The sequence below is a fragment of the Bufo bufo genome, chromosome 2 (genome assembly GCF_905171765.1).
Source record: "Bufo bufo chromosome 2, aBufBuf1.1, whole genome shotgun sequence".
Taxonomy (NCBI): Eukaryota; Metazoa; Chordata; class Amphibia; order Anura; family Bufonidae; genus Bufo; species Bufo bufo.
In genome coordinates this window covers 765,273,640-765,298,952 of record NC_053390.1, presented here as the reverse complement: position 1 = coordinate 765,298,952, position 25,313 = coordinate 765,273,640, and the positions used below count along the sequence as shown (strand labels likewise).

The 25,313-nt window shown below is 41.1% G+C and overlaps 1 protein-coding gene across 4 annotated transcripts in view; it reads right to left on the bottom strand.

Annotated features, from left to right (window-relative positions):
- Nucleotides 1-25,313, bottom strand: part of LCORL (ligand dependent nuclear receptor corepressor like) — a 114,592-nt gene that overhangs the window by 35,204 nt on the left and 54,075 nt on the right. For 2 of the 4 annotated variants that reach the window (XM_040419041.1, XM_040419040.1), the window contains exons 6-7: nucleotides 24,506-24,581; nucleotides 20,443-22,629 (exon numbers count right to left, since the gene is read on the bottom strand). In XM_040419041.1, coding sequence (XP_040274975.1) covers nucleotides 21,612-22,629; nucleotides 24,506-24,581 — 1,094 coding nt within the window. In that variant the 3' untranslated portion in view covers nucleotides 20,443-21,611. Of the gene's footprint in view, nucleotides 1-20,442; nucleotides 22,630-24,505; nucleotides 24,582-25,313 lie in introns of those variants that run through there. The other 2 variants (XM_040419037.1, XM_040419039.1) reach the window with 1 other exon arrangement.

Genomic DNA, 25,313 nt, shown 5'->3' with positions numbered 1-25,313 from the left:
CAACACACCAGCAACGCCCGTGTGAACCCAGCCTAAGTCAAATAACTATTTGGCATGGATAAACCCTTGAATCATAATCATAAATCTGAATTACCTGTGGAAAGAATAGTTACTGCCCAATCCCCTGAAGACGCCAGGTTAGCTGGTGAAACATGTGGGTGTTTGAAGTGGCTTTAGATTCAGGAGTGAGCTCTATGTTACCACTAAATATGGAATGAGTAGTGCTGATACACAAGTTCAGAGGGAAGAGTCAAGAGCTAGCGTGCAGCTACTAGCCTCCCAACATACATCAGTAGCAACATAGTATCACAGTGATGTAAAATACTAACTAACAGAGGGAACACAACAGAGTTTTAATATTACCAATAATGGTCCAAGAAGATAACTTATTATTGGTCACTAAAAGTATGTTTTATACATTAACATATGTTAAAAGAAGGCAACTAGTAGTCGCTGACTAATTGTAAAAAGTTAAAGAAAGAATAGTTAGGGCACTTATTGGTTATACAAGGTGGGCCATGAAAAACCATGAAGAACCCCGTTTCCCTTGTCTGTTTTGCACAGGATAATGGAGGAATGGCGTACTTACCAGTTATAGAAGGAGCTGGAAGTGGTTTCCGCCAATGACTATGCAAAGTTGTGCCCATCTTATGTTCAGAAATACCTGCAATACCACACGTTCCATATTCTAGACATGCACAGAACTGCTCATCTGTGTTTGCATTTTAAATCAAAGAATATTGGGTCCACAATCCACGTACCCACAGCCTTGACCCAAACACAGATTTTTTTGGTACAGGTTGAATGAATTTTCTATGTGCCAGTAGCTACTGTTTTGTGAATAACACACTTGGTTAGGTGGAACCAGGTAGTTTGCTGCGGTCCACATGCGGTGGGACTGCTCCCCCAATGAGAAACACGCTACAGTGTTTGGGGTTTGAGCAGTTCCCCCATATTTGCCACTATATTTCTGTGATTTTGTTTTAGATGGAACCATACTTCATCGGAGATTATGTATTGCAACAGGTCCAATTGTCTGTCTAAGCTCATATCCGGTAATTACATGTAGTTGTAATACTCCACATGCCTCCGGTTATCCCCCTTTAATTCTTGCACAGATGACATTCGCTATGACTTCACATGCAGCAATTTCAGTTTATTTCATGTTGTTCTGCTGGGAAAATTTTTGTACAGATTTCTGCATCTTATAATCCTCTCCTGGATGTCTACAAAAAAGACATGTTCGAACACATGGTCTATTTTTATTTGTTTGCATTGGACACGTATCCTGTGTTACGCCACTTCGGTGCCAAACCATGTATACTGCTTTTTGCTTTAATGGGAAGGTCCAGAAATTGACCTGCAAAAGATTCCAGTTTTCCTTTGAATAAGCCTAGGCATAGGCCCCTCTTCTCACAAGACTTTGTTGAAATGAATACGGCATGTTGGCACATGTGCACCATTACTGCCCTCTGCAGAGTACCACTGAACTGGCAGGGAAGTATACAATATAGACCTCATGCATTTCTTAAACTGCTCTGGTAAAATAAAGGCTGAGCTTTGATTGATATGAGCAACAAAGACCGCTTCACTGTTCATTTTGATGAATGAAGTCCAATAAGCATTACATCTGTACAAACCACACAAGGGAAATGGGGGGCTGGTTTTTGGTATCCCAATTATATTTTAATTTTCTACTTCATAATTGACATTTGTGTCTACTTTTGCCACAAGGTGATATCTGGTCAACTAGTTTCATCTAAGGAAAGTTCAATGATTCATAGTTTGCATTGGGGTTTTCTATTTTGGCAGGTGTAATTTCCATATGAGAAGCAGTACAAATCACCCGATTTATAAAAAATAAAAAAGTCAGAAAATACTGCATTATAGAAGCTAAGATTAGTAACAAAATCTTGCAGAGTAAACAAAGTTCCAGGCTATTAGCAATCCTGAAGCTTAACGCCAACAGATTATGTAGGCAATAGCCAATCTGTAAATTGGTGGGTGTCCAAATGTTAACAGACACTAAAGGCCCTTTTACACTGGCCAAAGGTTGGGCCAAATATAGGGTACAAATGCATGTTCCAGATAATTGTTCCATGTGGAGGTGCCAGCGATCACCCAAGTAACAAGCAAGATGCTCGTTTGTAGGAAAATTACCTCTTTCATGCCACAACTAAAATAGTCATATGTCCGCAGCACATACTGTATGTAGAGAGGGGATGTGCTGCCGACAGTATGCAAAGTAAATGGGGATGAACGATGATGAACGATCGCAAGAGTGATTGTTCCTCCCTCATGTTTTGCAACAGCTATGTAAAAGGTGTATGTGAGTGACAAACTGTGCAGTGTATAAGCACCCTAAGTTTCTTTGAACTAAAATAAATTCTTAAAGCAGTATTCCAGTTAGATGATATTGATGACATATCCTCAGCAATATATCAGTGGGGTACTAATTCCTGGCACCACTGCCAATCAGCTGTTTTAAGGGGTGGGGCACTGATGAGAGCTGCATCCTCTTCAATATCTCCCTGATGGTACCCAGGTAAACACGGAAGAGGATGCAGTGCTTCAATGAGCACCATGGCCCCTTCAAACAACTGTTAGGAGGAGGTTCCAGGAGGATGAAACAAAAAAACACCCCTTTAACCCTTCTAGACCAGATGCATATATTATATTTTTTTTTTAGTACTTGCATCTTTGAAAGCAGTTTCAGTTATGTAAATAATCTTTGCACCTTTTTAGGGGATGCATGGTTGAGTCACATTATTATGACTACCAGCTAATATCCAGAGTAACAGTCATGTGCAACATGGACAGCAGATAGGCAGGCTGGAAGTGATTAAATAAGGTCCTGGTAGGTTGTCACAGTAATCGGGAGCCATGCTGACTGCAGTGCATCCCACAGCTAGAGGGGGCGTCATGGAGAATTCATAGAGCGAACATGACGATTGAGGTGCTTCCACAGATGCTCAATTGGGTTCAAGCCTGGGGAATAAAGGGGGCCAGGGTAGTACTTGGAAGTCTTGATAAATGTTTTACCAACCAATGTCAGACATTTCTAAATAAGTGTTACAGGTCACATAAAAATCACTGAGTAAAGTGGCCTAAATGGGAGGAAATGCTCAACCCCAACACTGTAGCGTGTTTATAATCAGGGGAGCAATCCCCAGCAAAAATGCATACAATGGAGGATGCCGGCGGCGGACCACATGCACCACAATTTTTCTTTACATGTATTGAATTTACTAATACTTGTCATTGGTAACATTTTGGTGCACCTGGTAGCCTGTGACACATGGCCTGTTATAGGTGGGGCTCACAGCCTCCTCCTCCCTCCCATTGTATTAGTGATCTTACTATGGAGGTAAGTAGGAGTTTGGCTGCGAGTTAGTCCTTAGCACTTTTCAGACTGTTCACACACAATAGGTAGTTTTTAGCGGTAGTACCCACGCCACACAGACACCTTGGGTGCGCAGGGCTCAGATATGTTCCTGACTGGAATATATTGGCTAAAGTCTCAGCTTTTAACATCAGAGTGAGGATCTAGCCAGTATGGTCAGTCGCATATTATTGTGGTGCACCTCTTTTTAGTGATTTACAGGTCACAGATTGGTGGAAGCTCCCATCCACCTATCCCATCAGCATACATGGGTGTATGATCTGCAGGGATAGATTCACACCCAAATCGGTAGAGAATACCTTCCATATGGATTAGTAGGCCCACAGAATGCCACAAAACCATTCCCCAGACCAAACACTGCCAGCACCAGATTGTGTTCTTCCAGCAATGGTTGCAGGATGTTTGGTATATCAGGCAAGAAATATCAGAGAACAATCAGCAGAGGTCCAATTAAAAACTGGCGTGACATTTGAAGTCTTTACTTCATTAGCAGAGGTGCAGTGAACATCCATCTGCTTCGGAGCCCCTTACACAGTAGGGTTCACTGAACTGTTTTAGACAGGTCTAGCAGGCTCCTCTTTCATCTTGGCAGTGAGCTGCTCCACAGTAGTGTGTCAGTCTTCTCCCGCACACCTTTGTAGTTGACGTTCACCTCACATCAATGGCACGTGGTGCACTGCAGTTTCCACAACGCTTATTCCCAATGCTGCCATTTGTCCACTCAGAATACACTTACCACAACAGTTCATAAACCGCACAGTTTCAGAAATACTATAATCATCCCTTTTTGCAACTCTGATAAAATCGCCCATTTTACCCTCAACAGCAACGAGGGATATGGGTGTAGACAGCCTTTTGCACACTTTATACACCTACCAAGCCAGCTCACTACCCTTGACCTCCTTCATGAGCTGCGCACTGCAAATGTTGAAAGTAGGAAGTGGCCATAATAATGTGACTCGACTGCATAGATGGAGGCTTTATTTTAGTTTTTTTTGTATTTACTTTTTATAAACCAGGAATATGTTAAAAAAAGGGGGAAATTGTTTAAATCTTTTTCCGTTAATAGCATAACATGCAACAGAATGTCAACAAAGGCTTTATCAAGTTCCATATCGACATCTTACAAACATAATGGTCAAAAGTAACAAGTGGCCAATCTTAAATAACATTAAAAGGGGTTGTCCAGGTTCAGAGTTGAACCCGGACATCTCTCCATTTTCACCCCGGCAGCCCCCCTGACATGAGCATCGGAGCAGTTCATGCTCCAAAGCTCTCCTTTGCCCTGCGCTAAATTGCGCAGGACAAAGGCATTTTTAGGAGTTCCGGTGACGTACCGGGGCTCTCCATGGGGCAGACAGGAACCCCGGTGACATCACCGGCACTGATGGGCGGGATTTAGCTCTGCCCTAGCCAGTAAAACGGCTAGGGCAGAGCTAAAGCCCGCCCCTCAGAGCCGGTGACGTCACCGAACACACTGCCGGGCGGAAGTTACCGCCCGGCAGTGTGTTATTGTAAACAAAAGAGCCTGTGCCGTGCGCGATTTAGCGCATGAGATGCTAGGCTCAGGGAGGCCACCAGGGTGAAAATAAGGGTATGTCCGGGTTCAGCTCTGAACCCGGACAACCCTTTTAAATAACATATTAGCCCCAGTTACAGGGGAATACAGCCATCAGAGAAGGTGCACAGGGCTGTACAACCTCACTGTATAGCTGATCTGGGTTTGCTAAGACTCAGCAGCTCAGGCAGACACCATACCCCGATGATGACATGAATGCAGGGACCCGAGCAGAAGCAAAATCATATGTAATTAAGCAGCTGCACTTCTGGAGTGAAGCTTCATTATTTTAAAATGAAAATCTTCAGGAAGGAACCTTCCTTCGCTGTAAAATAAAATTTACCTGAGTAATTCCATTTCCAAAATTATATAAATATTTTAAGCAGTTTCTCAAAATTTTTAAGTTTGCCAAGTAGAGAGCACTTTTTAAAAGTCTTACAGCTATCATCAGTATACAGTTAACTGGTGTTATAGCTTATATGCTTGTTATTCTTTCTTGACATGGAAATATTTAATTGACCTAGATCCTCTCATTCATTAACACTGCTGTTTTAGTAACATACCATAGTCCACTTAATTTGACTAGTTGTTAGGCCTCCTGCACACGGCCGTTTTTTTTCCCCCGTTTACTGGCCGTTTTTTGCGTTCCGTATACGGAACCATTCATTTCAATGGTTCCGCAAAAAAAAACCGGAATGTACTCCGTATGCATTCCGTTTCCGTATTTCCGTTTTAACATAGAACATGTCCTATTATTGCCTGCAAATCACGTTCCGTGGCTCAATTCAAGTCAATGGGTCCGCAAAAAAAACGTTACACATACGGAAATGCATCCGTATGTCTTCCGTTTCCGTTCCGTTTTTTGCTGAACCATCTATTGAAAATGTTATGCCCAGCCCAATTTTATCTATGTAATTACTGTATATTGTATATGCCATACCGAAAAACGGAACGGAAAAACGGAACAGAAACGGAAACACAACGGAAACAAAACAACAGATCCATAAAAAACGGTCCGCAAAACACTGAAAAAGCCATACGGTCGTGTGCAATAGGCCTTAAAGGGAACCTGACAATTAACAAACAAGTTTTACTTGCATGCAGCTTGTTATAGGGCAGGAGGAGCTGAGCAGATGGTGAATCTTTAACAAAAAAAACAAAAACACAATTACTTGCATTTTATTCCTGCTCATCCTGGACATCCCAAGTCCTTTGGGTAGGACTATCAGTGGCTGACAGCTATGAATAAGACACATTATATTGAATTTTTTTAGCACGAAACTACAAATCAGTCTGCTCAGCTCCTCCTGTTCTATAACATGCTACTTGCAGATCAGACACCATCTAAGGCAACAGGTTCCCATTTAAAAGTTCCTAAAAGCAACCATTGGTGGGATAGATTTTTGTTGCTATATATTGTATGGGCAGCTTTACAGGAATAGTAAGCATGTTATCTGAACAGATCAAAATAGGGATATTCTCCATATCCCAAACTGGTTCTACTACAAAAACTTTTGAGGTACTGTACACTCTCCGTGTACAGTACCTCAAAAGTTTTTGTAGTAGAACCAGTTTGCGTATTTGGCAGGGGATACTGGGGGTTGGGCATTTCATACAGTATGTTAATCTTAATAAGAATTGCACTGGAGCAAGATGTGCCAAGTTTATTAAGAGGCTCAGGCTTCTTTAATAAATTTGATGCATCTTCTGGGAGTCTGTGCACCAGAAAAATTAAACCTAGGCCAGCTAAGAGCTGGCCTAGATTTCAGCTATAATTTAGTAAATCTATTGGACCAGGTTGGCCCTATCCTTCTGCTAAGTCTCAGCCGCTTTTTTTAAACTAGGAAGAATAGCGTAAAATGATGCTTGCACAAAAACTTGGGATAGACCATCTGTTTGTGTGCCAAAAAACCCAACCATACATCCTTTGTTAAATTCAACCTATTGTGCTGCTGCAAAATAAAGTGAAACCTTTTTGAAACTACCAAAAAAAAAAAAAAAAATCGCACAGAAAACTGTAAAGTGTTGTTCTTGGGGGTTGTGAGGGATGAGAATCCATTTTGTATAAACATGTCCTCCATCTTGTGCATATGTGGAAAATTACTGAGCCAGCTGTGAAGGATGAGGAAGGGGGGGAGTTTCTGTGAATAAACCAAATGTTCTAGCTAAAAGGCCAAGTTAAGTAGCTCCCTCGCTCCCCTTATCAGTTTGATGTCGAAAAAAGTTATGTTTTGTTTTCTCAGTTTTGGGATGTACTGCTGAAGAATGTCAACTTTGAGACAAGATGCTGCAGAAACTTTAATTACTAGCATTCTGTTAGTATAGTGCAGAAGTATTGCCTTTTATGAATAACGAATGAAATCATTAGTTTCGATTTCCACCCTCTTGGTGGTGGGCAAGATTTGTCTATGATTATCTGTAGTGTAATAAAGATGTATACGTGTGTGGAATAAAGTAGAGAGAACCCGATTCAGCAGTCTGACAATTATAGAAGGGGGTTTTGCCCCAACAGGGTAGGGGGGGGGGGGTTATTTGGAGGTCACAGTCAGTATGAATAATGTATTCTGGAACTGGGGTGGTCAAACAGGTGATCTTTTGGAGAGGTTTTACTATGAAAGGAGAGGAGTGTTTTGTGACCAGATTCACAAGCAGCCAATCCACGAGACTTTGGGACAGTAAGCATATTACAAACTTTCTTCTACAGCTTAGTTATGTGTATTTAAACGTAAATTTGTAGGACTGACTATCCTGGAAAGCCCCTTCAACATATTTAGACAAAGCTTTTCAACTTTGTATGCAACAATTTGTTTTCTTGGTGTCAGATGAGTTTGATCCATCACCTCAAGCTCAAAACTACTGTACTTAAGGTCAAACTGCTCTTCTTGAAACTGCACTACATAAAGTCACAAGGCTCTAGTAAATAAAAGGTAAATTCCCGATTCAGGAAATAAAGGATTGTATAAAATCAAGACCGTTTTTCTAACAAGAAAATGCATTGTGTACTTTCAGTGGATGAATAGCTGTCCTGGTCATGTGTGGACAGAGGTGACTGGGTCATTACAGTTTGGTTATATTTACACATTTGAAATGCACGTACAGAGGAACCAGTCACTGTTGTCTGCTGCAGATCTACACAATTAATTCAACAGTAATGAACCATGTAGCTTCTCAGCTGCAGTTTCCATGTAGATTTTGTGACACCACTTTTTCTGCAATGCAGATTTCTTGCTTGCAGCAGAAAAACCCCACACTAACTCATTCCCATAAAAAAATTATGGGGCTCTAAATACACGTGTTTCGATGTGGGAACGGGTCAGAATGTGCATGAAATATAAGCCGTATGAGCATGTACAGTAAATCAGAGCTCTCAAGGTCTTAAAGGGGAATTCCGGTTGTTACAAGATATCACCTATGCACAGGATAGGGAATAACTATTAGATCGGTGGAGGTCCTAACTCTGGGACCAGAACAGATCATGAGAATGGGGACCCAGTACCGCTGAGAAGAACAGAGCAGCTGGTTGCACGTGCGCGCGGCCCACTCTATTCATTTCTATGGGAGTTCCAGAGGTAATGGAGCGCTGTACTCAGCCATCTCCAGAACTCCTGAGGATAGGGGATAACTTGTAACAGCCAGAAAACATCTTTAATGGAAACCCGTCACCTGGTTTTGGGGGCCATGCCACAGCAAACTCATCTGTCCCCACAAAATAAAGTACATGAAATTTAACCCTTTTCCTGTGAGAAGGGTTTGGATATTTTGCATGCCCAGCAGCCAAGATAATTTTCAGAGTTTTGACATGTACAAAACTAAATGTAAACCTAAGCTACAATTTTTTTTTTTCAAAATAATAATTCACGCCAACTACCCATAGGCATATATTTTCTGAAAGACACCTGGCACATTGAATGCCACTCAGCAGTTTATATACACAAACACCTCCATGCAACTTTGCATCAAAGTGTAATTTTTCATAAAAATTGATATTTGTGGGTAAAAGTAATCCAAGCAGAAAGTTATATGCAGCACACCTCTTAAAAAAATAAATGTGTAGAGTTCATACATACCACTGGAAATTGCAACTGGAAAGACCAAAAATCTGGTAGGTAACAAAAAAAACAGGGATACACTCCTTAAAAAGTAAGTGCACCCCTACAACCTGCATATGTAGTAAAACCATGTGATAAATAAAATATAGTCTGCAAAAAACAAAGGGTACTTTCACACTAGCATTTTTCCTTTTCCGGCATAGAGTTCCGTCACAGGGGCTCTATACCGGAAAAGAACTGATCAGTTTTATCCCCATGCATAATGAATGGAGAGTAATCCGTTCAGTTTGCATCAGGATGTCTTCAGTTCATTCATTTTGACTGATCAGGCAAAAAGAGAAAACCGTAGCATGCTACGGTTTTATCTCAGGCGAAAAAAAAACTGAAGACTTGCCTGAATGCCGGATCCGGCATTTTTTCCCATAGGAATGTATTAGTGCCGGACCCGTCCTTTCCGGTCTGCGCATGCGCAGACTGAAAATTAATAAATGCCGGATCCGTTTAGCCGGATGACACCGGAAAGACGGATCCGGCATTTCAATGAATTTTTTCGACTGATCAGGCATTTTTAAGACTGATAAGGATCCTGATCAGTCTTACTAATGCCATCAGTTGGCATACGTTTTGCCTGATCCGGCAGGCAGTACCGGCAACGGAACTGCTTGCCGGATCTCTCTGCCGCAAGTGTGAAAGTACCCCAAGATGTGAGCAGTTCATGCTAGAAATGCAAAAACCTCAGGAATGCAACCAACTTTTTTGCATGCAAGTATTGGGAATCATGTACTACATAATTTTCCATCCCGCTATAGAAACCTTAATACTCATTAACAGTGAAATCCCTGAACCTAAAGGTCACTTTCAGACAGGCATAATATGGGTTCTTTATTACTCCTGTATTATGGACACAATAAGCGGAACCTGATGAAATTTTTTTCTCTTCTTCATCTGTGAGATATACACTCACCTAAAGAATTATTAGGAACACCATACTAATACGGTGTTGGACCCCCTTTTGCCTTCAGAACTGCCTTAATTCTACGTGGCATTGATTCAACAAGGTGCTGATGGCATTCTTTAGAAATGTTGGCCCATATTGATAGGATAGCATCTTGCAGTTGATGGAGATTTGAGGGATGCACATCCAGGGCACGAAGCTCCCGTTCCACCACATCCCAAAGATGCTCTATTGGGTTGAGATCTGGTGACTGTGGGGGCCATTTTAGTACAGTGAACTCATTGTCATGTTCAAGAAACCAATTTGAAATGATTCGAGCTTTGTGACATGGTGCATTATCCTGCTGGAAGTAGCCATCAGAGGATGGATACATGTTCTCATTCTGTTTACGCCACATTAGGACTCTACCATTTGAATGTCTCAACAGAAATTGAGACTCAGACCAGGCAACATTTTTCCAGTCTTCAACAGTCCAATTTTGGTGAGCTCGTGCAAATTGTAGCCTCTTTTTCCTATTTGTAGTGGAGATGAGTGGTACCCGGTGGGGTCTTCTGCTGTTGTAGCCCATCCGCCTCAAGGTTGTGGCTTCACAAATGCTTTGCTGCATACCTCGGTTGTAACGAGTGGTTATTTCAGTCAAAGTTGCTCTTGATTGAATCAGTCGGCCCATTCTCCTCTGACCTCTAGCATCCACAAGGCATTTTTGCCCACAGGACTGCCGCATACTGGATGTTTTCCCCTTTTCACACCATTCTTTGTAAACCCTAGAAATGGTTGTGCGTGAAAATCCCAGTAACTGAGCAGATTGTGAAATACTCAGACCGGCCCGTCTGGCACCAACAACCATGCCACGCTCAAAATTGCTTAAATCACCTTTTTTCCCATTCTGACATTCAGTTTGGAGTTCAGGAGATTGTCTTGACCAGGACGACACCACTAAATGCATTGAAGCAACTGCCATGTGATTGGTTGACTAGATAATTGCATTAATGAGAAATAGAACAGGTGTTCCTAATAATTCTTTAGGTGAGTGTACATTAAGCATTCCTCTCTAGTGATAATAGCAAATCGCTATTACTGCAGTGTAAAATGTAAACTTTGAGGTTTGTATGTTTGGAATGTGTTTGGTGCAGCTTATTTGGTGCTGTCATCTGGACGCTGGTAAACAGCTGGATCATGGCGACAGACAACCTAGTTAAGCGCAGTGAAGTGATTAGATAAGCTAGCACTCATCTTTTCTGAAAAAAATAAAAATCCCATGACAAAAATCGGAGAGCAAGTAAGCTGTCCGATTCATGGGGAAGGGGGTCTAATAAATAGCATGCACAGTAATCCATGTTATACTCCCCATGGGGACAGCTGAATGGGTGGGAAGGCTGCTTTCTGCTGGCATATCTCTGGCTGTATAACAACTAGGAATTCATGTCAGGTCTGGTTTTAAACTGATAGTTTCTTTAAAAGAAGATCAAATTTGAGGCTCTAGCTGCAATGTACTTCAAAATTGGGTCAGGAATGAAAGCTGCAGGTACACTACTCACAAAAAGTTAGTGATATTTGGCTTTAGAGTGAAATTTATGGAAAATGTTCACGCTAAAGTGATATTATATCATGAAAGTAGGGCATTTAAGTAGAAGCAGCAATGGTGATTACCTCATCTCAACAAAAGCCAACAACAGTGGTGGGTATACCCCCACAAAAGGTCTGTCTTAATAACTTCCGTCATGTGGCCCTGAGCATCAATTACAGCTCGACAACGACGTCTCATGCTGTTCACATGAGACGTCAGGTCATTGAGGTTCTGGGGTACAGCGTTACGAGGCTCTACACTGTGACTCCATTAGATTTTCAATGGGATTCAGGCCTGGAGACCACTCCATTTGAATCACCCCAGTCTCCAGCAGCCGTTCCCTAATGACGCGACCTCAATGAGCTGGCGCATTGGTCAACCATGAATATGAAATTAGGCCTGTGTTATTCATGCAGAGGCACTATGACTGGATTAATGACTTTATTCAAGTAGTATGGGCTTGTCACTGTACCATTCAAAGTGTAGGGCAGTTCTGTATTGACTAGACACCTGCCCACACTAACACAACCACCACCAAAGGCTCATCTAATGACAGCAGTGGCTGATGCATAGCGCTCTCCATAGCGTTGTTGGCCGCCTTCATTTCTGCTCAGTTTAAATTGACTTATCAGTGAACAGCACTGAAGCCCACTGGTCCCTCAGTGACCACTTCTGTCTGAGAACATCCTGCTTGAAGCCTCGCAATGGCAAGGTACTGTTGCTCAATTGTTAGGCATCGTCTTGGTCTCATGATGTCAAAATGTGAACAGCATGATGAAGGATTGTTTAAACACCAATTCGAATAGAATCAGGAAATTTTTTGGGCGATTCATCAATCAAACTGTTGTGAATTTTGCCGTTAAGCTCCTTGTTAGAGAACAGCAAGTTGCGCAAAAAGTACTAATACACAGAACAGTTGGACATGCATTCAAAAGTTTAAAGGTCACTTTACGTTCACCTGGTTAGAGTGCATGTTAGGGTTATCCTGAAATTTCAGCCACAAGCCAAATATCCCTAACTTTTTGTGAGTAGTGTATATGCAGCTTTTACGGAGACCTAATTCTAAGGGCTCTAACTTGCAATCCAGTGCAGCTGTCACCAGAAATACCTACATTAAAACTGGCTGACATTAGCAATGTGCTTATGTCAGCTAAACCTAACTAGCCTATTCCTAGTTTTATCCATGCCCCCATTACTCCATAAATGTAACTTATAATATGCAAATTAGCCTCTAGGAGCGCGGGGGAAGGGCTCATAGAGGCTCCGTTCTCCCACCTCTGTCACCTCCAAGTCTTGATTGACAGGACCAGGCCAGCGTTCGTATTGTTCTGCCGGCTATGAGTGCATGTTAAATCTCGCGCCTGTGCCGTGCAGTAATATTGAAGGACGGACGCTCAATGGCTGCCAACTTCCTTACTGCGCTGAATACTGAACAGCACGGCGCAGGAGCGAGATTCTCCATGCACTCAGGGCCAGCAGGAGAACGCGAACGCTTCCTGGCCCTGTCAATCAAGACTTGGAGGGAGGAGACAGAGGTGGGAGAACGGAGCGCCATTTTGCATATTATAAAAGTTACATTTATGGAGTAACGGGGGCATGGATAAAACTAGGAATAGGCTAGTTAGGTTCAGCTGACATTAGCACATTGCTAATGTCAGCCAGTTTCATTTAGGTATTTATTTCTGGTGACAGAAACCCTTTACGATTACCTGCTTTAAAACTGTTACACAGTCTGAGAGCAAGACATCACTAGCAAGGACGCACAATATAAGTCCTTGGCTACTGAACTGCCATCCTACCAGGACGTATGAGAAGTCCTTGGCAGGGAAAAGGTTCAACTTACTGGAGACGGGTCTGATATTCTTCAGCAGCATCAGGTGCATATAAACTGCACTGAAGCAAAGGATGGTACACCTCACTTCAATGCACATGATTGCATATCGGGCACATGGACAGTGAGTGAGCATTACCATCCTAGCTTCACTGGAGAAGTACATATGCACCTGATGCCACTGGAGAAGAACCATGGACTCTTGAATTTCAGATGGTTTGGTATGGGCAGGTTTGGGATCCTAAACCCCAGCTGCATAATAGCATGCTAGTGGTTTAGTGGTCCAAAACAAGGTGACAGGTTCCCTTTAGGAAGCACAATGAACTAAAACAGTGAATTAAGCATTTTTTGCAAAAACCAAAATACTCTTTTAAATAGGTCATAACTTAATATTCAAGGGAAACAACCCATCCTCATTGTAAGCTCTATAAGGGTCCTTTGATGACCTGATGTGGGGTTATAAGAGCACTGATCAATGAAATAACACTTTGATCTATACTTGATTAAAGAGTCACACTACCTTCACACAATTTCATTTAACCACTTGCCATCTGGGCCATTTGCCCCCCTTCCTGACCAGGCCTAATTTTGCAAAACTGACATATCTCACTTTATGTGGTAATAACTTTGGAACGCCTTTACTTATCCAAGTCATTCAGAGACTGTTTCTCGTTACACATTGTACTTCCTGATAGTCATAAATTTGAGTCAAAATATTTCACATTTATGAAAAAATCCCAAATTTACCAAAAATTTTGAAAAATTCGCAATCTTCTAAATTTCAATTTCTCTGCTTTTAAAACAGAAAGTGATACCTCATAAAATATTTATTACTTAACATTCCCCATATGTCTAATTTATGCTGGCATCATTTTGGAAATGTCATTTTATTTTTTTAGGACGTTAGAAGGCTTAGAAGTTTAGAAGCAATTCAAATTTTTAAGAAAATTGCCAAAACCCACTTTTTAAGGACCGGTTCAGGTCTGAAGTCACTTAGTGGGGCCTACATAGTGGATGCCCCCATAAATGACCTTGTTAACCCTTTAGGCGTTCCACAAGAATAAAAGGAAAATGGAGATCAAATTTTTAAATTTCACTTTTTTGGCAGATTTTCCATTTTAATCAAATTTTTTCTTTAGATGCCATGTCCCATTTGAAGCCCCCTGATGCACCCTTACAGTAGAAACTCCCAAAAAGTTATCCCATTTTGGAAACTAGGGGATAAGGTGCCAGTTTAATTGCTACTATTTTTGGGTACATATGATTTTTTGATCATTCATTATAACACTTTATGGGGCAAGGTGACCAAAAAATTTGTTGTTTTAGCACAGTTTCTTTTTATTTATTTTTACAGCGTTCACCTGAGGGGTTCAGTCAAGTGACATTTTTATAGAGCAGATTGTTACGGACGTGGCGATACCCAATATGTATACTTTTTCTTATTTTTAAAGTTTAACACAATAATAGCATTTTTGAAACAAAAAAATTATGTTTTAATGTGTCCATGTTCTGAGAGCTATAGTTTTTTTATTTTTTGAGAGATTCTTATTTTTTGCGGGATGAGGTGACTGTTTTATTGGTACCATTTTGTGGGACATACGCATTTTTGATCACTTGGTGTTGCACTTTTTGTGATGTAAGGTGACAAAAATTGCTTGTTTTGACAGTTTTTATTTTTCTACGGTGTTCACCCGAGGGGTTAGGTCATGTGATTTTTACGGACGCGGCAATACCAAATATGTCTATTTTATTAATTTTTTTCTATTTAACTTTTTTTTTTTTTATTCCTTACTTGGGGAATTTTTTTTTTTTTTTGCAAGTGAAAACCCTTTATTTTTTAATTTACACTTTTCGTCCCCCATAAAGGTCACACAAGACCTCTGGGGGACATTTACTTCACTTTTTCTTTTTTTTTTTCACTGTTGATTTCTCCTGTAACTGGGGCTGACATAGTAGCCCCAGTTACAGGAGAAATACACCCCCCACAGAGGCTGTACAGCATAATACTGCGCTGTACAGCCTCAGTGCAGGGCTGATCGAGGTCTGTGAAAGACCTCACACCGCTCCTGCACTCTCCGGTCACATGACCGCCAGGCAGGAACAGGAAGCGCTATGCTCTGCATACACAGCGCTCGGCGAGCGCAGTGTATGCAGCGATCCAGAAGGCAGGGACACCTGGGCACTGTCCCTGCCTTCTCTCTGGGTTGCCCTGCTGTCACTGACAGCAGGCAACCCGATCAGCAGCTGCACGATTAGCGCGCAGGTGCAGTTTCTGAACGGACGTTCTGGAATGTCCATTCAGAAATAGAGATCCACCTCCCGGACTATTATATCCTATGGGCGGACGGGAGGTGGTTAAGAATAATGTCAGAATTTGTTGAGGAACGGTTGAGACGTATGCATATATATCCATGCATGCCTGCAAACACGTGCGGGCATGTATGGTATATATGTGCATACATCAACCACAGCATCATGGGACGATGTGCACAGATGTGCCCAGCATCTGCGCACGTCTGCCCATGGTGATCCCCAGGGACTCATGGTGGCCCCTGTGGGAAATACGTGCCCCCTGGGAGCCAGGCCCCCTTATATTGTAGGGGCTTGTGCCCCCTTATATTGTAGGGGCTTGTGCCCCCTTATATTGTAGGGGCTTGTGCCTATAATGCCCCCTGTATCATATTATGCCCCCTTATCATATCCCCATACCATATAAATCCCCCCCTCCCTACATGGACACAGATGCATCAATGTAAATGTGCCCCAAGCATTTACATTGATGTAATCTGGGTGAAGGCGCCAGGATGACCGGACAAGGTCCGGTCATTCTGGTGAACTCAAAAGGATTCAAATTCAATAGAATTTGAATCCTTTTGTTCTAATTATCTGCAGCCTTGCTGGAGATAATTAAGCATAATAGAGAGAGAGGAGATACCTCCGCTCACTCTATTATGTGCATTCTGGCATCGCAATTACCATTGCGATGTCCGGAATGCTGAGAGCTACAGGCGGGAGATCAAAGGATCTCCCGCCTTTCAGCAAGTGCACGCGGCTCTGCGGCGCGCGGGCAGGCGCGGTGACGTCATCTCACCGTGCCGGCCCACGTGTCCTGCACTGTGGTGCGCGCTCACGCGCCGCTGTGTGGGCGGTACGGCAGTGCAGGCGGCCGGACATATAAGTCCGGCAGGCCCCTGCACTAGGAGAGAGGATCTGGGCCCCCACCTGGAAGAGGAGCGCGTCCTGCACCCCGGGAGTTAGGGCCCCCCACGTGGCAGCCGACCGGATCAGGACCCCCCCCCCACCTGGACGAACGAACAACAAAACCTTATCACCCCCTTATAACCCCCCCCCACTATCCCACCAACAAAACCCCCCCCCTCCTCCCCATAACCCTATAACCCCTGGAACCCTCACCCCTGGTTCCGGATTAACCCTTCCCAAACCCCTATCCCACCAACTCCCACATAACATCCCCTGGTTCCCTGTGTGACTGCTCTCCCCTGATTAACCCTTTCCCTGCCAGGCATTACCCCTGGTATCTCTCCCCTGGTCCCCCCCCCGGACACTTTAACCCCTGATCTGTTCCCCTGGTTACCACTGGGACCCTATTACCCCTGGTCCCTTGCCTGCCCATGCCTGCATTCCCCTGGTTAACCCCTGCCTTCCCCGGCATCCCCTGGTTAACCCCTGCATCCCCTGGAAAACCTCAGCACTCACTTGCAAGTAACCCTTGCAGTGCTGAATCTATAGTGTCTGTGGCCTGCACTCCCTTGCAGTGCCACCGTTAACCCCGTAGGGACAGTGAGTACAGACGGGTGGGATTGTTAATATTACTTGTATGTGTGAACTGTATAGTTAGTTTGTGGGTGGAATATGGGAATGTGTAGTGTAGTTGAGTTCTGTATATTTAGTGCTGTATTGTTAGTATTGCGTGCGTAGTGTATTGTTAGTAATAAATACTGTTACTTGTAACTATCTGTGTAACGTGTAGTTATTGGCGATAGTTAGTAAGGCGCATGCAGCTAGCATAAGTGACTAGTGTAAAGCATAGCAAAAGGTATTGTTATCAATATATAAAGGCATAAATAGGCGGAGTTATCACTCCTTATTTATGAATATTAATTACCGATATTTGCATAAATATTGGTGATTAATATTCCCCCTTTACAGAATTGAAATAGCAAATTTCTAAATCACATAGATATATCTATATCTCTATCTACACACACCTGAAAAAAAAAAAAAAAAAGCTGTAAAGTCAATGGTCTCACTTCGACCTAAGTTGCAGACAACTGCCTGTTGCCAGAGATGGATATTGCCTGACAGACTCAGAAGACGGCTAAGAGGAAATTGGGGTGTGTCAGAGCCAGGCGAGATTGTGAGTCGGATAAAACAACCGCTTCTGAACATCATAGTGGCTTCCTGTATGTCTGTATGTGCGATTTATCCCTCCTTATCTGTTCTGTAAGCTCTGGAGCTGAAAACAGTGGTAAGGGAAAGGATGTCACAGCAGCACAGTGCTGGCAGATTCTACAGAAGGAAAATGCCCCTTGCTTCTGACAGAAATGTATCTAGCTATGCAGCTAAAAAATGGAATAAGGCTAAAAAAAAAACAAACAACATTAGGGAAGCCCAAACAAACTATTCTGCCACAGTTATTGTACAAAAAAGCACAGCCATTATGCAAACTTTTGTTTGAAAACTCAGGTACATTTTAAAGAGCCTTCACACAGACTGAAATACTGTATATGGACAATGAAGGATCATTACTATGACTGCTTGTCCCCCATACACTTTACATGTTAGGCAACACCTTGCCAATGTTGGCAACAGCTATGTCAACAATTTGGTAGGACTCCATATATTACCAAAATGTCATGAATTCTTTATTTAACCTGCATTCCACTTTTCTGTTCCTATGCAGGAGGCCCTTCTCAAGGAGATCAAGAGTCAAATTGTTGAACTTTTTTTTGCGCTTATTTTTTCCCCCCTAGTTACGGTATATATTTCACAATAATTTATATACACAAATATACATTAGCAGCATGGAATTTTAATAAAATTTATTTTCTGTAAAAACTTGATTTGTAGTTACTGTAAATATTTAACAAAGCATACATCTTAGACACAGAAAAATATGACGTCAACTGGAAATATGTAAATAAAATAAAAAACATTTAATATACTGTACAATGCTGAGGTCAGAGGAAAAGTACTCCGAAAGGAGTACAGTGCCGTTGGTCAAGAGAGAGCTTTAAGAACAAGTTTCTCAACTTGTGCTCATCCACAATCAGCAACCAGAACATATGTATCAAGATGAGAAATGTCACCTGAAGTATGTTGGCAATATCAGTTATAATTATGACAAATGGTAAATTATACAGTCAAAACTACCAAAAAAATTAAATAAAAAAAATATATTTAAATGTCATGTTTTCTTATGCCATAACTATTAGATGAATATTCTTAGATCAATAATCTGGTATTTTTTTTTTTAATTATGTGGAAAGCTTTGAAGCGCTTACAATAAATTATAATTTAAGAATACATTAACCAAACAATTAACTCCATACAATCAGATTAGCTTTATAAACACAAGGAAAAAAAAAAAACTGAATTACAGTACATTTACATCACATAACAGATACAGGAAATTAGAAAATATTGTAATAAATAATTCATGAATTATAGTGCAATTGATTTATGCATAAATAGAAATCACTGCCTAAAAAGACGTTTAAATTAAAAATCTTTTGCAAATGAAGGCAGCCACATACTGCAGTTAACCAAATTAATGTGAAATGAAAGTGACAATGGAAATGCTGAAAGAAAAAATAATATACACAAGCCGGTATATTACTGTAAACAACTAATAATTTTAAGTAGTTCAATATACATCATAAAGAAAAGAAAGAAAAAAAAAAAAGTCAGACTTTACAAGAAATGGTTTAACAACTTTACCGATCAGTATTCTTAAAAACAGAGGCACATTTTTTGTGTGTTTTTTTTTTCTATTTCACCCCCCCTCCCCCCAATTATAAAATATTCAGAAACATTCAAATAAGCAAATAATTGAAGGGCTTACTTTTGCCTTCACTTTAAGTAGTGAGTAGCAAATACCATTTGATTGTTTTACTGAAAGGCATTGGTTAAATAACATAAAATAAAGACTATATAACTATGTGGAGGACTGAAAATATAAGCAACCCATTTACAACTGTATGTAGTCTTTATAATAACCGGACTCGAAAATAGATTAGATATCACTAGAAAATTAAAATCCAATACTAGTACAAACTGTAAGTGTAGAAAAGTAGTGAAGGCTGTTACCAAGACTGTCCCTGATGGTAGGATCACTGTCAACAAGCAAAAGTTGCACCTTTCTTTACCAAAATGGCAGATAATTCACATCAAAATGAGGTTGCTATTGCCTGAACTAAACGTGCGTTTTGTAGGTAGACATATTTAACTGAAAACCAAACAAGGTCAAGCTTTTCACAGTAAGGGAAACAGTGTTGACCATTTGCAGTGGGAGTAATAACTAAAAACTCAATGCTAAAGTTATAACATACAAAAAGTAAATTCAAGTGCATATGTGCAAAGTAATGTTGTCTGGTAAGAGTACTTTATATTTAAAGACCTACTGGAATAAAAATTTAATGTATGAAAATAGCATTCTAAATTTCAGAGGTAAGGAAAAAACAGTGTAATGCCTAACAACCACCATACCGGTAAAGGGAATGGTTTTGTAAAGGTAGTTTTACAAATTATAGAAGCAAAAACAAACTAAATAAAAAAGTCCTACTAATAGAAGGTGTTGAAGGGCAAATAAAAAAAAATAGACACGTCATAGTGAAGTTTTGATCAGTGGGGGTCTCCTCAGAGAGCAGAGGTCCAAAGAAGGTCTATAGACACTCTATGGATCTGTACACTGTTCACTCCTCTCCCCAAACGAGAGCCGATCAGAAATGAAGGGGCACATCACTCAGCCGAGTGCTTCTGCCCCCTCATTTTAGCAATCAGTGGAGGGTCTCAGCACCTGGATGCCCACCAATAAAAACATCTGAGTTTTCTCTCCCTCCCCCCCATTTTTCAATTTGTACCCTTTAATAATAAAAGGATTAAAAAATTAAAAGAAATACCTTGGAAACTAAAGTACATTTCAAAAACCCTGAACAAATTGCAAGTTTGGTTATTAGCAAAAAGAAAAGAAAAACAAAAACAAAATTAAGTTAATAAAAACTGGTCAGTGTAAATGAACCTATAACCATCCAGAAGTGGTTTCCAAAATGCGGCAGCAGCAAATACATAAACAGTTACATTGAGGTCCATCAATAGCAGGAGTGTGACAACCCTTGAAAAAATATATATATCAAAATGGTAAAACCATCTAACCAGAACATTGAGCCCAAGTCTTAAGCTTATCTTGTGCACTTTATGAGCATGCTTTAACCTGCATTCCAAGATTCTCATCTTAGTGTAAAAGTTTTTTGTTTTTCAAAAAATGGTTTATAATAAATAATCTTCATAAAGTTACATTTTATACTGTAGTTCATTTAAAGTCAAGAATCGAGATTTTCTACAAGTTCTAGAATGCGAGATGGAGTTTCATTAGTGTCAGTCCATTGATAAATGCTGAACTTAAAACCCAAGTAATTCTTTTTAAGTTTGTTTTTTTTGTTTACAATAGTTTAAATTTGTATTATACACGTGTAATAAATATTTTTCTTCCCCACCCCGAACTTAGTCGAGTACACATGGATGCTTAGGAGTGCTGTCATTTTAAGTAAAGTAATACTGCATGCATCCACAAACGTTGCCTCTGGTGATTTATCTCAATCTAAAAAGGTGGTCCACTAGGGTATCAAAACCATGAGTAGAAAAAGAAACTCCCACTGGAGTAGGAGATATAATGTAATGTCAAAATGTAAGGACTGGAAGTTCTGATGTAAAAACATCAGCACTGTAGTAAGGAGTGTTAGTCATAGTTTTATGGAGTCAACTATGAACCAAAAACCCTGAATCACATCTATTTAAGCAACCTGTATGTCCAGTACATGTTATCAGAAGTGCGCAACAAAATCAATCTGTCCACAGTGAAAACCCTGAAGAATCTATTATAAAAAGGCATGTAAGTGGTAAATAACCGTATCGTTTCATCGGAGTATGTTATGCCATACTCAACTGTGTGTAGAGTAGAAAGACGTGTGTAGTAATATACACACAAAGTAATAAATACACAATGCATCTACACAGACGTGCTACTATTTCTGGAGATACCAGTCCCTGAATTAACAACATTGTATATCTGAGCGTCTGCCAAGCGAAGTTTTTTTTTTGGAGGGTTCTTCAGTGTTCCAGACCTTTCTTTAACCTTGTATTCTAAAGTGCTGTGAGGTACGCCGTAGATCCCTTGTGCTTTGGAAACACTCATTTTCCCGCTCAACACCATGCCTATAGCTTCTTCCAGAATTTCGTGATCATATTGTCTGTAACGTCCACGTTTTTTCCTTGGCTGTTTATCCTTTCCATCGTCCGGGTTGTCAGAGGATGCGTCGCCGGCTCCATTCTTTGCATTAAGACATAAAGGAGAAAGGTCCCTGTGAGGAACGTAAGAATCGACATTTGAGCGAGTTATACTTCCGGAACATTCAACTTTGCTTTGCTGAGGAAGTAGGTTTTTCAGTTTCTGAAGAGAAGAGTTTTCTATGACTGCAGACGTTTTGGTAACCTGGTACATAACATCCAGAAGACCAGAGGAATCGGGCTGTTTCGTCACAGAGCTCACGCGTACCTGAGGAATTTTCAGCTGTACAATGGGAACTGAAGATTCGCAATGCAAACCTTCCTTTTTTTCTTTGAACTGAGCAACCATTCTCTGTAGAGTTAACTGATGGAGGTAACTGGAAGCTGTTGGGAGTTTCAGTTCCGAGGTTTCAAGTAGACTGAGTTTATTTTTTTCTGTATGCTCCGCCTGAGCCCTTGCCCACAGGGCTACTTTCTGGAGGACAGCACTTGTCTCTGTACTGTCTTTGTACAAATACCCATCGATACAATTTTGAGCTGCGTTCTTAAGATGTGCAGGCTTGCCTGCCGATAAGGCTTTTAAGTGAAGTAGCAAAGTTTTCTGAGGTATGCCATAAAGTATGGCTGCTTTGTTAACATCCAGTATTCCCAACTGAACATCTTTCAATGCTTTCGAAAGCAAACCGTTTGCAAATTCGGGACTCCGATCCAAATAGTCTTCTCCGTCTCTCTGATGTCTCCTGGATGAATGGAATGAAACGATGGTCAACGGATGTAAGAGACGTGCACACAGGTATGGAAGGGGATGGTCCACTCCTTTATTAAACTCCTTGCTTAGGTAACATCACCGATTCTGACAAAGATTTTATTCACGGGTGGAATTTAGAAAGTTCTAGAAATACTTTACAGTTCTGCTTGGACACTGTCAACCATACGATGGCTTCTATAGAAACCCAGTCAAGATTTCAAAAGCATCTGGCAAAATTTTGCTTATTTCCCTAGTACGTGCTACTCCGTCTGACAGTTGCTTGCAGAGCCAAACTGTTAATTATTTTAACTTAAGCAATTAGTAAGCCCTTGAGATTCGATTTTTTTTTTGTTAGTAGAAATGTGACGTTACCGCTAAACAAGTAATAAAAGAGTAAACCCCCTTTAAAGATTTGCATCGACAAAACCACCTCACATATGGCACAATTGGATTACTCTTTCAATGAACTGCAGCAAGCTTGCAAACACACATGCATAAATGAGAACGTTCAGTAACATCCATGGCAAGTTCACAGAATGGTTGTTAAAAATCACGAGCTAAGGTATAAACAGTACAATAAGTACAATGATCATCGTTAAGCTCTAGTGAGTGTCAAGTACAATATATTTTAACATTAAAGTGATCCTTCAGGCTCAACCTTTCTAAGGCTCAGTATGTGTGTGGCTCTTACCTGATAATTATCTCTTTAGCAATCTGTGCTTTATTATTATTCTTCCCTTGCTGTATTGGAAAGCAGCTCCCCATGAACTTAATTCTTAACAAGCATGTGATAGACAGCAGCCAATCTAAGGGGACAGCTGCAGGGGGAGGGACAGAGCATCAGCCTGAACCAATCATGAGACAGGGGGCGTGTCTCAGACTCTAACTGCAAGCCCTGCAGCTAAGCTGTAGTCACAGGTCATAGCTCTGTCCTAGCTAAAAAGCTGTCAAGCAGCAAGCACTGAGGAAAATACTTAGCAGGTAATCATCACCTATAGGTACTGATGAATCAGGTTTGACTCCAGAATGGACAGTCTCTTTAAGCCATAAAAATGACTGATATTTTTTGGACAATATATACGTATAAGGGCTCTTTCAGACGGCTGTATGCTGCCCGTAAAAATGCGGATGCGGATAGCATTCCGTATTTTTGATGACCCATAGACCAATAGGGCCATGTCCTGATTTTCACTGACTAGTATAGGACATGTTTAATTTGTTTTGCGGAGCCGTGGAATGGAAGAAAATGGCCCCATTGAAGTGAATGAGTCAGCATCTAATCCGCAAAAAACGGATCCGCAATTTTGCGGACAGCATACAGCCATCTGAATGAGCCCTAAGGAAGCTAGACATTATATAAATGTATAGAGATAGGTTTATTTTTTTAATCAATTTTATGATTCTTCTCTTTATATTGCATGCTAAAGACAGACATTAGAACCATTTCTACATATTCACAAGAAAGGCCCTGTTTCTAATTTTGCAATACTGCAGGTTTATGTTTATCTTTTTAACAAACATGAAAGACCGGATGAGAATTTTATGGAAACAGCAAAAATTTTATATACTTTAATGAAAATTAAACAATTGTGTAATGGTGAGGATGATTACTATGAAAGTTGGTAAAATATCCTTAAAGGGGTTGTCCCATCTCACTGCTGGCGATCTACACTGTTTCCATAGAAGCCATGCCTGCCTGCTCTGCTGTTTCCCAGCCACCTGGTGGTCATAACCAAGTCAGATCTCGCCTTAGTAACAACGAGATGGTACAACCCCTTTAACGACAGCTACTAAAAACTAATTTTTGGTTAAACTATTAATATTTAAATCAGACAAACAAATGGGTTCAATAACATGAACGCACTTACCCATTTTTTGAATTTCTGGTTTTGGAGTTCTCCTCACATGTTTTACCATTACTTTTAAAAGAGAGATCCAAAACTCCTATAATAAAAATATTAGTGTATTAGTGTTGAGGAAGGGTTGAGCGAGATATATAGATAGATAGATATATATATATATATATACACACACACACACATACATACATGCAAACATGTATAATATATACGCGTACATAAATGGGCACATTATAGGATGATGTGCCCAGCATCTGCGCACATATGCCCCTAATATTCCACAGGAGCTCATTGTGGCCCCTGTGGGGAATACGTTCCCCCTTATACATGTGCCCCCGTATGTGTCCCCTTAGAGTAAATCATATACCCCCCCATATCCATAGGCCCCTTTATATACCTGAAACCAGGTGCATCAGTGTGAATGTGAAGTATTCACACTGATGCAATCTGGTTAATTGCATCAGAATGACCGGACAAGAGTCCGGTCATCCTGATGACTACAAAGAACTCAGATTCAACAGAATCTGAGTCCTTTGTTTAAATTATCTCCAGCGCTGCTGGAGATGATTATGCATGATAGAAGGAAGGGAGAAACCTCCTTTGCTTCTATTATGCGCATTCCAGCAACGCCATTACCATCGCGCTGCCTGGAATGCAAAGTGCTACAGGCGGGAGATCAAAGGCTTCTCCCGCCTGTCAGCAAATGGCTCGGCACTGATGCGCTCGTGCAGGGACGCGACGTCACTGCACCAGCCCGCATCTCACTGCGCCGGCCCACGTGTCTCCAACGGTGGCACGCGCCCGCGCGCCACAGTGT